This window comes from Cynara cardunculus (assembly GCF_001531365.2).
Source record: "Cynara cardunculus var. scolymus isolate 2C chromosome LG 17, CcrdV1, whole genome shotgun sequence".
Classification (NCBI taxonomy): domain Eukaryota; kingdom Viridiplantae; phylum Streptophyta; class Magnoliopsida; order Asterales; family Asteraceae; genus Cynara; species Cynara cardunculus.
Window position 1 is genome coordinate 2088662 of NC_037544.1, and position 17464 is coordinate 2106125.

The 17464-nt window shown below is 36.0% G+C and overlaps 2 protein-coding genes across 2 annotated transcripts; one reads left to right on the top strand and one right to left on the bottom strand.

The window, feature by feature from the left end:
- Window positions 1-968: 968 nt before the first annotated feature.
- LOC112500937 (probable bifunctional methylthioribulose-1-phosphate dehydratase/enolase-phosphatase E1 1) lies at window positions 969-6525 on the bottom strand. The gene is made up of 12 exons (XM_025104555.1): window positions 6262-6525; window positions 5970-6106; window positions 5724-5819; window positions 5309-5428; window positions 4207-4296; window positions 3855-4034; window positions 3603-3758; window positions 3011-3160; window positions 2834-2935; window positions 2151-2260; window positions 1955-2073; window positions 969-1253 (listed from the first exon to the last, which is right to left on the bottom strand). Exons 1-12 carry the CDS (start codon window positions 6470-6472, stop codon window positions 1156-1158), a joined length of 1569 nt encoding a protein of 522 aa, XP_024960323.1. The 5' UTR covers window positions 6473-6525; the 3' UTR covers window positions 969-1155.
- Window positions 6526-10290: 3765 nt separating this feature from the next.
- On the top strand, window positions 10291-17424 carry LOC112501203. The gene is made up of 12 exons (XM_025104891.1): window positions 10291-10522; window positions 10757-10821; window positions 11450-11548; window positions 11999-12131; window positions 12206-12265; window positions 13277-13336; window positions 14158-14280; window positions 14944-15015; window positions 15088-15225; window positions 15303-15458; window positions 16981-17085; window positions 17161-17424. The coding sequence occupies exons 1-12, from the start codon at window positions 10304-10306 to the stop codon at window positions 17194-17196; spliced, it is 1266 nt and encodes a 421-aa protein (XP_024960659.1). The 5' UTR covers window positions 10291-10303; the 3' UTR covers window positions 17197-17424.
- The last annotated feature ends 40 nt before the right edge of the window (window positions 17425-17464 follow it).

Here is a 17464-nt window from a genome sequence, read left to right on the forward strand (position 1 = left end):
CCGGTAAGCACTTATCGGGTAAGTTATTGATAAACGACCCCTAATTTTGGATTAAAGTCATACCCGATAAAATAGACAAGTTAATAATGGGTAAATTTTTTAATGCAAAATAACATACGTTGGATTGACCTCAAAATTGTCCATTTTTTAAAAATTATATATATATATATATATATATATCTTTTTAATAAAATGATTTTAGATCTTAGATTCCCATGAAATTAGTCAAGACATATGGATGCTGAATGGACATCCACCGTTAGTAAGTGCTGTTTATTAAATGTTTACTTGATAAGTACTTACCAAGTTATATTACCTTATCGGATGAATATGGTAAGGACCAAAAATCTTACCCGGTAAGAACGAGACAAAGACCGAGAGTCTTACCCGGTAAGTGAAGGCAAAAGTCACGGTCAACTCTTACCGCGTAAATTGTTGCATAGAAAGCCGTTTTTGTTGACTAAAATCTTACCTGGTAAATGAATGATAGTATTGAATTTTACCGGATAAGTGTTTGGTAAACGGCCCCTAAATAGAAGCATTTCATCCTTTTTTACTTAAATTTTTTATGTTTTAGTGGAAATATATTCGTGTAATACAACACGATATATCTCGATTTTAAAGTTAAAAACTGAAACCCTCAATTCTAATTCATGCTTTGTTTATTTTCTATTTCTCTCATACAATAATAAGTTGTAAACTTAAATTTTAACATATTTTAAGTACTAAGTAGACGAAGTTAACATACAACATAAGCAAGACTTCTTGCCCTGTAAGTGAATGAAAAGACTCTTACCGGGTAAAAGGTGCTTATCAATAATCAACTTTGATGGTCAAGAATGTTACCCGGTAAGTGAGGGCGACGACTCTTACCATGGTAAGCGCTTACCGGGTAAATTGTTGCATACGATGCCCTTTTGGTGGACTAAAATCTTACCCGATAGGTAAATGATAGTGTTAGATTTTACGGACAAGTAAATGATAGTGTTAAAATATTAGCCAGTAAGTAAATGATAGTTGACAAACCAAATGTTGTATTTATACCCTAATGGTGATTCTAGACCCTGTTTTCTTGGGAAATCTAACACGACACCATACGTTATAGCAATATAGCTTACCTTACATGCCAAGCCAAGCCAAGCCACACAAAAACCTTCAAAAGGGTATTTCTGTAAAAGATTTGACCGTCGTAAATCCGTGATTATCTGGCAGCGGTCCGTTTCCGGGCCTCAAGGAGATTGTCACTTCCAAACCTGAGACAACAACATTAGAATTTACTCAAACTGATAGATTGTACTAGGATCAGCCAAGAACCATGGCTAGATACCGTGTTTAATTAATGGGTCATTTGAATAAACGACCTTAAATGAGTTTTCAATTAAAATCACGACCTAATTTTCTTTTAACTCAATGACCTTCTGACTCACCCCCTGGTTCAAAACAGTCTTCCCAGTTAAATACGGGTCATTTAGGTATATACCCTTAAATGGGACTTTAATTAAATCCACGACCTCCTTAGCCAGTTAGCCTATTAAAGATAAAATTGCTTCATGCTCGTCATATGGTCATGGATTTAACTAAAATCTCATTTGAGGTTATATACCTAAACATAGGGAGGTTCAACCGAGAACTCAAAACAAGAAAACACAAGAAAGACCAAATCACATGCTATTAACAGAACACGGTCAAAGCAACGGGTGTGTGGGCGACTAGGTTGCGTGAATCAGACATGATTTTACAAATCACATATGATTTGGTTGTTCTCGTGTTTTATTATTTGGTTCTCATTTGAACCTGCCCAACTTAAAGCATACCGTTAAACATAGTCTACTCTCATAACAACTTGGAAACACACGAGAGGGTCAATTTGCAAAATCAACTTCTAGCGAAGGTCATTGAGCTAAATATCCCTTAATTGAATTATACAATCCGACATTGCATCAAATAAATATACCAGCTGCCTTTGCCGCTACAGCTTCTTGAAAGACATCGGTTACGAATAGAATCTCTGATGGCTTGTCGACTCCGAGAGACTCCGAGATTTCGACATAACTCTTTGCTTCTTTCTTGTTCCTGAAATTGGATAAAATGAGGCTTCACAATATATGGATTCAAGATCAAGGGGATCTGGAAAAGAATCAAAATTTTACCCCACTGAGGTGTCAAAAAATCCACACAAGTATTTTCTCAAGTCACCGTAATTTGTATATCCGAATAACAGTCGTTGTGCCAATCTGCTACCACTCGAATAAATGTACACCTGATTACAGATGATTATATAATGAGCAAGATCGAAGATTTCATGAAAATGTAAGGTCGCAAATTAGGTTTGTAGACGAGACGAGATGCTAGTATTTAACTGAATGACCTTCTATGAAAGTCACTTTTGAGGGTATTTTCAAGATTTTATAGGGGCAGACCATTTCACACCAGACCTTCTATAAAAGTCACTTTTGCAAACTAACATTCTAGTGTGTTTTCAAGATCTTACAGGGCATACTATTTTAAACAAGAGATGGGTCATTTGAACGTTACTGAGTTAAAAAAAATAAGAAGGTATTTCTCTGAATTGAAAACTCGTTTGGGGTCATTTACTTTAAACCTTGGCAGGCAAGTCAAACCGTACCAACCCGAGCCAAGCTCAAGCCTAGTAAAACTTAGCAAGCCATGAGCTGAACCCAAACTTAGAGCCCGCAAGCTCAAGCTTGACTCAAGTAAAACCATCGTCAGACTCAAAGGCTTAGCAAGCCATGAGCCGAATCCAAACTTAGAGCCCGCAAGCTCAAGCTCGACTCAGGTAAAACCATAGTCAGACTCAAGAATTAGAACCTACCTTTACACCAGAGGCATGCCATTTTTCAAGAGCTTTAGGAACATCATCAAAAACAACTCCTTTTAGTTCATTTTTCTCAAATCCCGTACGCCAAATGTGCCCCTGCGTCATCAAGTGTTAGCAGCATGATCCGACTTGAAGAGACATGTTGTAAAATCTAAATGCGGTATTTCTCACTTGTAACTGTTTTAACGAAGTAATCTTCCTGTCGGCTTTTATCATTCCTTCAACATTAGCAACCAAAGAAGCTATCACCTCCTCTTTTCCTGCATCATCAGATGGAATAGGAACAGCACCAACAACTCCCTGTTGTAAATCATCTTCTACCTGCAAGAACAATCAGTAAGCCCATCATTATGTGTTTCTTTTAGGATACATGCATCAAAATGCAACAAAGTTTGGTTTAATTCCTATTTAGTATAACTAAAATTTCCTTTCTTAATCGGTGTAACCAAGTTTCAAAATTTCCTATTTTTTACCTATTTTGACCGGTAACCTGCTAATCTTGTAACATTTAATGAAGTGGATACTCGTTTATGAAATGTTTAGAACGAGGTGGACGATAATCTTGATATCCACGCCATTAAATGTTACAAGATCTACAAGTTACCAGTCAAAATGGGTAAAAAGTTAGACAATTTTGAAACTTTTTACACCGATTGAGAAAAAAACTTCTTTGTTACACTAAATAGGAACTAAAACCAAACTTTGTTGATTTAAATCATTTGCCCTTCTTTTTATGCAATATATTGGATTTATAAGAACTTACTTGAGAGCGTAACAACTTGATATCATCTTGAGTATCAACAGTATCATATGTTTCCTCCAAATGCATGCGCACATTGTTGCGGGCATATGGAAAAAGAACATCAGTGACAAATGAAATAGGCGTAGTTGTCCCCTCAATGTCCAAAACGACACATCGCTGCAACACAATTCATTATATTTTTCAGGGAACCATAATAAGCACACAACCTCTTTAACTAGAAACATAAAGTGGCAGGTTTTTTCAATAACTTACCGGGGTCGTGCCAGCCTCATTACTTAACGTAAGCTTCCCTGCCTTAGGAGATGTGTTTGTAGTGCGACGACCCAAAACTCCTTTGGAATTTTGGATGGGACCATGACTAGGAGTCGACCAGTCCAGGCCCAATTGGTGAAGTTTGATCGCGGCATCAAAGAGATAGTGGTAGCATTCTGCCTGATGGATTGTGGATTGTATCAAAGAGTTAAACCAGGATGATACTTTGTTTAAGATTTTAAAAGAGATGCATCTTGATAGATCTTGACTATATATCGCATTAAACATTTTAGGATATAAGTGATTCTTCAGGAAAGAAATGTCGCTCAAACTTGAAGTAAAAAACACAGACCTGAGTTTTGGCACTGACCCAGGAATCACCCCATATATAAATACCATGGTTCCGCACCAGCACAGCGGTTGTTTTTGGGTATGCTTCAATCTGTTGATCATGAGAAAAGTTTTCAGTCTAAAATCACAGTTCCCTCGAGTCAACATACAAAGTTTTGTACATTTGTAAACCGAAAGGTTAGCATGGCTTCTAGGAGTCTATCAAAGAATGAACCTTAAATTCCAGTATAATGTCTGCATCTCCTATATAAACACGCTAATGTAATTTGCATTTTCTAATTGTCAGAAAACATTCCAGGTGAAAATGTGAATCCAAGACAGATACAGTTCCTGAATTTATCATTTATGTAAGACCGTTGTTTTGATGATTGAGTTAACCTGACAAATCAATTAAAATTCCTGCAAGTAGACTTATGTTCAAACGCATTGTCTAGCAGCAAGTTGACCATTATGGTATGATATTTTTCTAGGTTATTGGTCATACACAAAACAAATCTATTCAGCTACTGCAAATAATAACAATCATTCAATTGAGCACAAAAGGTTGCTGAATTGCATAGGTTTCTGTTTTCTTTCTAATACTTTACCTTTTGTTTTCAAGATTTTCTTTTTCTATTATTTACTGGGACTGCCATTTTTCTGCAAGTATGCTGTCCTTTCTCTCTATTCAGAATAGTTGATTGTGATATGTTACCGATGCCCTGATGATTTTCATCTTTTCTGAAACTTTTGCTATCATCAAGCTTTCACCCAACACAAAATAGTTCTACATAAGGATTAGTTGAGTCTTATTCACTTAACCAAGCATTCTACTTTCTCATTTCTGAAAGAATCATATCAGCACATCCTAAAGTGATAATGCAAATGTAGCAACGAACATATACCACATAAGAATAGGTACCATAACCAAGCTCAAAAAGCATACACTTTACTATTGGTAGGATGTATTTCACATGGTGAACGTATATACGAAGTCAAGTGATAACATAAAGGTTAAAGAATCAAATTGAAGTGATAGATCAAAGGCAAGAATAAGTGACGAGATAAAGTTCAAGGATCAAATTAAAGCAATTGATCAAGGCAAAAGGCAGAAAATAACATACAGCTGCAGCAAGCGATTCTGTCAACTCTCTCTCATGGGCAGTGTTTTCGATTATGGGAACCACAAGCTCATCATAATAGCCATGCCCTTGAATTCCTTTTATCATTTCCATGTGAGTGACCTGTGAAAAAATAGCAAATGAGAAGCCACAACAAGATGAATAATAGCTCAATGGTGCATCTGTGGCATCAAAATCACAGTTAGTTTTAACCGTCCATTAACCCAACTGGCAGTGGTTGTAGCTGTGGGTTCAATTGTTTCAGAAAAAAAGTAAAATTGTATGAAAATTCTGCAATGAAGAAGCCTTATGCTGCCAATCATCCTAGAACGAGAAAAACATATGAAAAATATATAATTTTTAAAGATTATATGATCATAAGAAACTCTTTCGGAGAGCAACCAACTTCAAGTATTACCCGAAACTCTCTTGCCAGAGGATCAATCATCGTCACGAGACAAGATTCCATTCCATGACTATGGATAACTGCACCGGCATTACGCCTATCGTAAGCCTGAAAGATAACAAGAACATGTGTCATCTTCCTCAACAGAAGGTAACTAAGGTCAAGATCTTAATACCCAGATAACAATCATATTGGCAAAAATGAAATAAAATTGAAAACAGTTATCCAAGAATCAAGCTGCTTTTGATTTCTAAGTACCTTCATGAAAAGAGGGGCACAATCCGAACATTTGGGAGGTTTGTGAGGGTAAGGCTTTGGCAATGGGGAAAAGAGGATAGATCCACTTGGAGATAACACATACATGTCGTCTTCTACCATTCTTTCCTTTTGCACACCTAATATACCATTCATAATACCCTAATTTCAAATTTCATAAAATTCAAAATTCTCTAGAAAAATAATCGCCACATAAATATATTTTCTGTAAATATAGACAAATTCACACAATCACACGTGTATATAGAGTGTATCAAAAGAGAGAGAGAGATACCGGAGGGGGACATGACGATTAATTGGTCGGATTTGCAAACGGAATCGTCGTGAACTTTGACAGTGATGCTTCCGCCGGTGCCGGAGACCCACCCTAGGTTGTAAAACTGACGGCATAGCTCAGCAATGAGTGATTTGGTTTGTTTAACGTGAGAGCCTTCTAGGTATGCTTGGGATGTTGTGGCTATTTTCATGCCGTTAGCTGCCGCCATGGTTAGCTCCGGTGGTTGCGTCGCTCTTCTGTAATTCTGCTAGGCACGTGAGAGAGGGGATGCTGCGGAGTGGCAAGACATCGTGAACAGTGGCAAATAGGGTGCTCGCACCATCCCGAACTATCCGATCAATATAACTCTAACCCGGCCCGACACGAAATAACCCAGTCTTTAATGTCTAATCGAGTTGTAAAAATTAAAAATCTTCAAACCATAGGTATTAGGTTGAAATTGAGATACTATTATTTGAACTCAAACTAATCCAACTCAATGAACCCCATATCCTTGTATTACTTGGATTTAATATGATTGTTGAGTTTCTATTAATATATACATTAGACAATTATATTATCACGTACCCTTTGCATATATATATATTTTCAATTTATTCTCCATCTTTATATAACTTATTTATATAAATGTTTAGTAACTGTGACCATATGTATGTAAATTAAGAAAATTAATTGAATGTGATATACGTAAAATTTAAGAAGTATGTATAAGTTGTATCAAATGATTTATGATAAAAAAAATAAATTATGAATAGAAAAATAACATATTCAATGTTAGAAAAATATTTTAATATACCAAAATATCAATCCAACCAAACTAACCCAACCAACGGTTTAGGTTGGGTTGCAATTTGGTTTTAGGTCGGGTTAAAAAATTTCAAACCGCAAGCATTGAGTTAGGTTGTTCAAATGTCTTCAACCCGATCAAATCAATCCATTAGCACTTCTAGTGCAATTTTGTAAACCAACTATTTCTACATCAAACTTACCAATTTTATTGGTGTTGATTATATTTGGTTGATAGTATTAAGTTAAGAATGTAAACTTGATTGTTACGAGATATTGGAATTCATGTACCACGATAACATGGTATCGACTTAAAAAAACCCTTAAAAATAAAAGCCTAAAAAATAATTTGATAATCATTCATCTAGACAGTACGTATAAATACATACAATTAATTAAAGTTGTTTTTGGTTTTTATGCACATGTACATACCAGACAAATTGCTTATAAATTACTTGTATGCATATATGCATACCGTCCATATGAACGGTTATCAAGTTGTTCCTCAAATTTTTAATTTTTTTGTGGTTTCCCACCCTACCGATTTATTTAATTATTTATTAGTTTTTTTTATATATTTTATATATAATAAATATTATTCATTTTATTTTTACTTATTTTGTTTGAACATTTGAATGTCTGCAAGTTTTATTCTTTGCTTTAGAAATCCATCACATGTGTTATCTAAAAACTCAAAATTTAAATAAAATGACAAATTTTCATATATAACTCAAAATTCGTATAAAACAAATACCAACTATAGTTTTTCTTTTAAGTATATAATATTTATATACGACAAATGCAACAAATAAACTCACATACCCTCCTCACCTATGGTGAGGTTTGAACCCCTGACCTCCTAGGAGGCCAAGAGCTACGATACCGCTAGGCCAAATACCCTTTGGTAACAAATACCAACTATAGTTGGTTGGTACACGGTATAAAATTTTACATATCAATTATAATTGATTTAGTACACGGTATTACGCAAGTCAATCATGCTAGAATCATATTTTTGGGTCGTTTACCAAACGCTTATATGGATAAAACATTTACCAAATCACATTACCTTACCGGATGAATGTGATAAAGACCAATAATCTTACCCGGTAAGAGCGAAACAATGCCCAAGAGTCTTACCCGGTAAGTGACGGCGACGACTCTTAACACCGTAAGCGCTTACCGGATAAATTGTTGTATATGATGCCGTTTTGGTGGACTAAAATTTTACCCGATGAGTAAAGCGCTAGTGTTAAATTTTACCAGTAAGCACTTACATGATAAGTGTTTGATAAATGACCCGTTAATTCATAAAGCTGGATTTCACGAGTTGATGACACTAGTATTTACATAATTTTGGTCAAATAATAAAAGTGAATACAATGGAGTAATTTAACTGTTTTTGACTGATTTTCATTCATGATGCTTTGAATCGAGCAATGATGATGTCGCAGGCTGTGACAAAGTCTACAAGCTTAAAGTTCATTGGTCAGATCTTTCTGTTTGTTGAAGGAATATTGTTAACTGTTATTATTAAGATGTATACATGCCTGTATCAAAAAGCCGAGAACATATAAGAATACATTTAATCAGATGTTGGTTGGCAACCAAAATATAAAAAATTATGATGGTCAAAATACATAAAAGAACTACTCGAGCCCGATCTTAATAATTCTCGAGCTCGAGTTGATCTTGAATGCAAACCAGAACTCATTCCAGTTAACGAGTCAAGCATTATAACACCAACGTTCGACTCAGCTCGTTCGAAAACTCGATTCAGTTTTTCGAGTTGAGTCGAGCCGAACCGAGCGATTTGAACATTCTCGTATATTTATCAATCATACAATAAAAGTATAAAAATTATCGAGCTTAGGCCGATAAATGAGTTAATCGATCGTGAGTTCGAACCCATAAATGAGCATCGAGCTCGAAAACTCAAAAATATTCGAGCTCGAACCCTATATTGAAAAAGTTAATCGACCTTGAGCTTAGTGTGTAGTTTTTTGAGTCCGACCCAATTAACATACTATTCGACTCGTTTATACTCCCACATAGACACCTGATGCGGACCGGGGCATGGCTTCATAGGAAGGAGACGACACGGAGGCTGTGTTGCACAAAAGGGAGCGGACAAGCACCAATGCTATAGCAATGGGGTCGTGGAGGGTTTTTATAATGACTCGTGCTATATAAGTTCTATTAGATATGTTTAAAAGCATACACCTAAATTTTTATTATGTGGGGGTGTTTGGAATTGCTTATAAAAACAACTTATTGACTTATTTCGGTGTGACACAGGTAATACGCACTTTTAGGTGTTTGGATAAACAATTTATACCGATGCCAAACCGGTAATAAGGAGTTTTTAAAAAATTAAGCCATTCTGACTTATAATAAGGTGGTGTTTGTTTTAAAAAAAAAACTCTTATTTGCAATTCAGACCGTTTGTTTTTCTTTTTATTTCAGAGCCACTTATCACTTATTTTCCTCTTAAAAATTAAATGATAACCTAGCCACTTATTTTCCTTTTAATCCTGAAGACTATCCAGAGAACCGATTTCTACTTCATCATTCGATCGACTTCATCCTCCCTACCGTCTCAATCGATTGACTTCACCCTCAATCGCCTCTGGTGGCTTCAAATCGACCCAAATCAAGAGGGTTTTATTCTCTGTGGGTTTTTGCCACTGCGTGTTTTCGTTCCTGTGCAAACCAGTAGTTGTGCACCTTTATCCTCATGAATCAAGGTATTTTCGTCCCTGTAGTTTTCATCATGATGGAGATTTGCTTCGATTTTAGAGATGAATTTGGGCGTTGGATTTTAGAGAATGGTGGTGGACGGTGGTTGATGGTGGTGGGATAAGGGTGGAGATTGAGGATGAAAGACTTGATCCGGAGGAGAAGGAAGAATTAAAGGAATCTTGGAATATAAACAGAAGTGAAATAAGAAATTATACATATCCATATGTTTTGTTGGTTATAAAAGCAAACTATTGATTCAGATTTTAGACGTTTGTCAGTTTACAAAAACAAACAGTTTGACTGATTCAGATTTTAGACTTCAATACCACCTCTTAAAAATCAGAAATAAAATCAGACTTCAGACTTCATGGGCTTTAAAAAAAACAAACGTGACCTAAGTTTATATAAGCTGACTGAATTAGTCAAATTACTATTTTACCCTAGTCCCCAATTTGGGGGTATATGACCACGCCTTTTATCCATCCACCTTCCATGCCTTCCATCTCCAACAATGGGGAAAGGCACCAATCCGTTCGTCAAGAAGAAACTCTTCGAAGATCAATTCCAATTCCTCAGACAATACATAGGAAAACCCTTGGCCTTTTTGCTAGACATACCAGTTCAACTTGTACAGGCTCCTTTCCTTATCGCTAATGACATTTCCGGCTCTGCTCCTCGTGGCTTTGGTATCCCCGAATTCATCTCCAAGCTCTCCTATTCTGCAATTTTTGTAAGTTTGTATCACTTCCTATCGTTATTGATTTTATTTCCAATGAATTGCGCTATTAAGGTTTTGTTGAATTGGGGTTTTCTAGTGGGACACTTTCTACTGCCCTTGAGTTCATGTTTTAACTTTCATTCTATGCAATTTTTGTAAAATTTTCTCATTTTTGGCTGAAAACCATAGAGGGTTTGGTTGAATTTGGAGTTGTTATGTATGGTGTTATTGGTTGTTTATTTTCAGGCGGTTGCTGCTCTTGGGACTTGTGATATCGCACTGGAGTTAGGGAAGAAAGTGATATGCCAAAGGTGCTTCTTGATTTGATTGATTTTAGTACTTGTTCTTGTTTCCGTTTGCAGATTGAAGGTATATTTGCTGATGATTTTAGGGGTTTGATATTTTGATTATATATATAGCTTACGGAAATTACATTTTATCACAGAAATTTCAAATTGATGTAAGCGAACCTATATGCATAAGAAAGGCTTTTGACTTGTAATGAAATCTCTATCAAACAGCGGTGGATTTAGGCAAATTGATAGACCATGTAAATATACTGTCTTCTTGTAAGCTCGCTATTGTATGTGTATGACGGCGGATCCTAAGGGTGCGATTGGTATGTGGACTGGAATGGACGGGCGAGAGTGAGGTAGGCATGAAAGAATTCTGAAAGGTTTTTGGGTTTTAATTTCTCATGGCTAGTTTAGTAAATTACCAATCTTGTCCACTCTCTAGAAAAATGCATTGATGTCCCACTTAGGTCATGTCTTGTCCAAGTTTAGTGTCACGTCAAACGTGGGATAACAAGTTTTTGTATTGTCTGGTCTCGCATACCAAACACACTCTATCAGTATAAATGAACCCAATATATCCCATATAGAGGTAGCGTATGAGGAGATAACTGATAACTGACCTTGTTTTGGCATCAAACTGCAGGAACTGTCAAACTTGCAATGGGTGGAACGCTCTACGGTGTACCATGTGCAGAGGCACAGGGAAGGTCATGTACCAGGTCAAAAACTACAGATTAAGAAGGTACATTTGTCATACCTACATATATATATATATATATATATACATATTTATATATAGGTCCGATTCAGGGGAAAACCGCAAAATAAAAAACTAAGGAACACCCTGGTAAGTGTTTATCTGGATGGTATGCACATGTGCATACAAGTAATTGATGAGCAATTTGTCCGGTATGCACATGTGCATAACATGCACACATATGCTTAAAAACCTAGAAACAACTTCAGTTACTTATATGCACATGTGCATATCGTCCAAATGAATGATTATCAGGGTGTTTCTCAGGTTTTCATTTTTTTGAGAGGTTTCCCCTTATATATGTGTGTGTGTGTGGTGCAATGCACTTATAAATTATAATGAGCATATAATGAATCTTTTTTGTGATCTTGATTTCATTATGACCATATTTAGGCTTCATGAATTTTTTTTGACTATTTTAAAAAATTTCTTCAGTGGAGAGAAACCAACAGCTGAGGCTATTGCGGATGCCATTACTGAGAATAGAGCAGAGCTGGTGCATCTTCCAGCTACCATGGATCTCAACGTTCCACTGCCGACCAAAGACTGTGAGACCTGTGATGGATCCGTGAGCACCCTACATAAAAATGAACTTAGAGATTCTTTAGTGCTCCCACCTAATCTAGCTCACTAATGTTGCAGGGCGTGATGAAGTGCTATGAGTGCAAGGATAAATTACAAGTTAGGATCTCTGCTGATGACGTGAGTACTTAAAGCACATCATCTGGCTCTATGAATTTTGTTGCCTCTTCCTGAACATTATATATACATATATATGTATATATATATATATATAAATCTTATGGCTCTATGAATTTTGTTGTTATCTCTTCCTGAAAATTATATATATATATATGTATAATATATATATATATATATATATATATATATATAGGTGGAGGTTCAAGCGCAAACACCATCATTTATGAAAATGTGAGAACGCCCATATCACATGTGATAATACACGTGAGGAGACCTGGTGGAGTGCGGGCGACTTTGGCCCACGTCCTAGGTTGCGCTAGAGGTTGCCCATTTCACATGTGATGGACTACAATATCACATGTGATTGACTATAATGGAAGAGTGTTCTCACGTTTTTGTAAAATGCTGGTGTTCTAGTTTGAACCCACCCTTGTATATATACTTAAAAAAACTATATATATATATATATATATAGAGAGAGAGAGAGAGAGAGAGAGAGAGAGGGGAGTTAGGATCATGGAAGAAATTTTCACTTTCATTAGAAGGTGAGAACAAGTGAATATACCTTTATATTGTGTGAAGATCGTAACTTTCACATCATCTTCAACTTAGTATTGGAATGTTACATTATATTGTGTAAATGTTTATCTAATATAAAGGTATCTTCATTCTTCACGGTTCTAATGAAAAACCTCTACACAAATATAAGGATTTCTCACGTTCTCTCGAAAAAGGGTTGTTCTCACAGGAACCCAACCCATATATATATGTATATATGTGTGTGTATGCATCATCTTGATTGGATATAGAAGTCTTAGACATGTTATTGATCTTTTGCAGTCAAAGTTACTCGGTTCATATAGTTATGAGAAACCAAACTAGTGAAGACTTCGATTTCAGATTTCTTGCCTTTCCACTCTCAACTTTTTCTCGTCTTCTTTTATTGCTGTTATTTTGGTAGTAACATATAGATGTATCAGTTCTCAGCGCTTATGTCTATTCACTCTGCAGATTATTGAGCCTCCATGGAAAGCATACAATATAATGAAAAAAATGGACTACCCTTATGAGGTAGGTGTCATGATTCTACACCCATCCCCACCGCCTGTACACAGCTATATATATATATATATATCATCAATTAGGGTGCGTTTGGTACAATGGACATGACGGAACAAAACAGGGATTATTGTTCCACGTTTGGAAGAACTTCTATGTGGAACAGAGAGTGGAACAAGTGTGTTCCACTTCCACCCCCACCTCATGGAACAAGGTGGAACAGACCTATATTTTACCAATATAACCTCACAATAAAACTTAATTCTATTCTAAAACATCAAATACATCTCCCTCTTTTACTCTTTACATTTTATTCTTTCTTTAAATTTTATTTATGGTATTTTATGCTTTTTAAACTTTAATTTTATTGTCCTCAAAATATTATTTTTATACGGTTTCTATATTTTGGTTAATTTATGTAATTTATTAAATATTAATAATAATAAAATAATATAAAAAATGTATAAAATACAAATTGGAAACTACATAGACTTTTTATTTGGTGTCATTTTAATTGTCTTGATGAAAACTTTCTAATGATATATTTTGTTATAAAAATATTTACTTTATTATAATTTAACTAAATTACATAAATTAATCAAAATATATAAAAGATGTAAACAACTCGTTAGAGGTAATTTGGTCATTTTATTTGTTGTCCTGTCCTATAACTGTTCTGTTCTGTCCTGTCTTGTTCTTTCCTATCCTGTCTGGATACCAAACGCACCCTTAATGGTGTGTTGTGGCTAGTGTTTTTCCAATAGTTTTGTACCTTTGTTGAGTTGTTTCAACAAACATGCCTCTTTAAACGATTATTTAAAATGTTCTTTCAGCATATTATTGACAGCATGAAAGACCCCAGCATTGCTGCGTTTTGGTTGATAACGATGCCCCAGATTATGGGAGGATTCGAATATGATGACGAGGTCAAGCAGAAAATTTGGTGGCAATACAAGGTTCCTCTTTTCTGCTTTCCTAACTGTTTATTAACCTCAAAACGCATTATTGATGGAAACACTCACTCTAACTTTTTGGAACATTTTTGGGTAGATGGCAAGTTTGCGTACATCCCACTTGGGGTGTAAACAAGCAGAGCCAAGTCGAGTAGTAGGTTTTTCAATGTAGGGCTCGAGCTCGAATATTTTGAGAGTTATCAAGCTCGAGCTTGATGCTCGTTTATGGGCTTGAATTCGCGATCGATTAACTCGTTTATTGGCTCGAGGTTGATAATTTTTATATTGTTATTGTATTATTTAAGAACATCATATGAGTATGTTGGGCTAGAAAAAGTATACGCTTGAATGGCTCCTCTCATTAATCGAGCTTTTGAACAAGCCGAGTTGAACATTAGTTTTATGAAGCTTGACTCATTAGGTTAAACGAGTTCTATTTTGTGTTCGAGATCGACTCAAGCTCGGGAATTATTTTACTCGAGCTCGAGAATTATTAATCACGAGCTCGAGTAGCTCGTTAAGAGCTCGACTCATTTACACCCCTACTTTCCACTCCCGAATCTACTTCTGGGATATACTGGGCTCTGTTTGAATTGGTTTTATTACAAATTAACCATGAACCATTTTTTTTTGGTTGACTATAGTTTTTTGTTTAATGTCCATCAGGAAAATATGCGGTATGATCAACTTCGGGAAGCCGTAGCCAAGAGAAAACCTGGATGGGAGTACTTGCAAGAAGTGAGACAAATTTGTTAAACTCGAAACTATGTTATTCGAGTGAGTAATTATGTGTTCATTATTGAAACTCAGGGGTTGATCTCGATGGATCCTGAACGTGCCAGGAGTGATCCGGTAATAGTGAAGAACATTCCCTACTACAAAGCAAAAAACGCGTTAGAAACAGAAGTGATGAAGCTTGATCCACCACCACGACCTCAAAACTGGGGGGTATGTGTTCGTTTGTCAAGCTAGCGAACAAACGAGAGTTATTCTCGTTTTCTGACGTTGTCGAATTGAGTATGCAGGAGCTCAACGTTCCACTAAGCGCGTCTTCGTGGAGTGAGGAGGACCTAAAAGATCCTAAAAAGCTGTACGAAAAGACGGTTCTTTTGAATGCGCAAAGAGAAATTGCGGAAAAGATTTTGGATGATCAATGGGAAACGACATGGCGCCAAGAAAAGGTTATAATTAACTAGTCAAACTTGTATGTGAAATTGTACCAGGCACTCGGAAAGTTGTGTGAATATTGAAGCCAGGGGTCTTCAATGATACAACCACTCTACTCTCTGGGATAGAGGTAAGGTCTGAGTATATCATACCCCAAGACCCCACATCTGGGTGAGATATACCGGTTTGTTTAGTTGGGTGAATGTTGAAGCCATAAACAGCTGCTCTACACTTTGGGCTAGAGGTCAGACTGTCTATATCGTACCTGGGACCCCACTTCTAGGGGATATATATATAGGCGAAGAATCGTGTGAGAAGGAGAGTTAAAGGTGAGAAAGGATCTGGACCTTTGATCAACGGAATCTCAAACCCACCCATGAATCGTGCTTGATACGGGGATTGATCCGGTGCATCTCATCCTAATGTGCATCCAAGGGTGGAGATCCCTTCTTAGCTTCTCATCTCAACTCTCCTCACCGGAAATCAACCCTATGTATATACATATTTTTATATACGTATATATATACATATATAGGGTCAGGTTTAGGGGAAAACCTCAAAAAAAATGAAAAACTGAGGAGCACTCTGATAATTGTTCATTTGGACCGTATGCACATGTGCATACAAGTGCATAAAACCAAATAAACAACTTCAGTTACTTATATGCACATGTAGATACGGTCCAAATGAACGCTTACCAAGGTATTCTTCAGTTTTTCATTTTTTTGAGGTTTTTACCTAAACTTCCCCCCTCTCTCTCTCTCTCTCTCTCTCTCTCTCTATATATATATATATATATATATATATATATATATATATACTCATGTACAAAATCATATTGGTCTAAAAGTCGTCCACTTCCATTTTTTTGACGATAATGTAAAATCACATGTGATTTTGTACATTAACGACCTTGTTTTCTTAAATAGTTAGCGTTCTCGTTTGAATCTTCCTCAACATTCACACACACATATATATACATACATACATATACAATATATATATATATAGGGTCGGGTTTAGGAGAAAATCTAAAAAAGTTGAAAACACTGTTCATCTGTACGATATGCACATGTGCATACAAGTAATTTGTATGTAATCGTCTTGTCGGCACATGTGCATAACATGCACACGTGTATAGAAACCAAACTTTAATTACTTGTATGCACATGTGGATACTGTGTAGATGAATGGTTACTAGGGTCCCACTTCTTGGTGAGATATATTGGTGCAGTTTAGTTGTGTAAATGTTGAAGCCAAGGGTCTTCATGTATACAACTACTCTACTCCTTGGGGGTAGAGGTCACGTCTATGTACATCACACCCTTGGACCCCACTTATGGATGAGATATATTGGTTTGGTTCGATTTAGTTTATTTGTGTAAATGTTGAAGCCAGGGGTCTTTAGGGATACAACCACTTTATTTTTTACGACATATGTCAAGTCTTTGTACATCATACCCTCCGGCCCCACTTCTGGTTGAGATATACTGGTTTGGTTTATTTGTGTGAATGTTGGTGTTGTGCGTCTTTCAGTTGAACAAGATGTTGGAAGAGAAGCTACAACCATTCATTCAGGAAATCGACAATGGTGTTCTTCCGCATCCAATACTCGCAGGCTCCCAGAAAAACGATCAGAAGGTTCATCCCTCTTCTTGTGCAACATCCATTTTCATTTTTGTTTAATTTTCTTGATTTATTTTCATACGTGAACAGAGGAGTCATCGATCGAGAAGATGGTGGTTGTTTTGATATGACGAGAGCCGTGCCGCCTGGTGTTCTAAAGAGCGTTAGATAGTCGAGTGACGTCTTGGTATTTAGTCGCTAAGCGTTTAAATCTATTTTAGATCGAAACATGTATTAATGTAAAATTTTGATTCTTTACCTTTTGATTCACGCTTTTATTATTCTTGTAAAAATGCTAAAATGGCACCATACTTTTGGTATAATCGAATGATTTAGACGAAATGTGGTAAATATAATGATTGTTTTTGCATGCATATATATATATATATATATA

Bases quoted from the DNA above. Each gene is read 5' to 3' on its own strand.
- LOC112500937 (XM_025104555.1), bottom strand. From the start codon at position 6,472: ATGGCGGCAGCTAACGGCATGAAAATAGCCACAACATCCCAAGCATAC. The intron at 5,820-5,969 runs GTACTTAGAAAT...GTTATCTTTCAG, and splicing joins GTGCCCCTCTTTTCATGAAG to GCTTACGATAGGCGTAATGC. The intron at 2,074-2,150 runs GTAAAATTTTGA...ATCCAATTTCAG, and splicing joins TTTTTTGACACCTCAGTGGG to GAACAAGAAAGAAGCAAAGA.
- LOC112501203 (XM_025104891.1), top strand. From the start codon at position 10,304: ATGGGGAAAGGCACCAATCCGTTCGTCAAGAAGAAACTCTTCGAAGAT. The intron at 10,822-11,449 runs GTGCTTCTTGAT...ATCAAACTGCAG, and splicing joins AAGAAAGTGATATGCCAAAG to GAACTGTCAAACTTGCAATG. The intron at 11,549-11,998 runs GTACATTTGTCA...AAATTTCTTCAG, and splicing joins AAAAACTACAGATTAAGAAG to TGGAGAGAAACCAACAGCTG.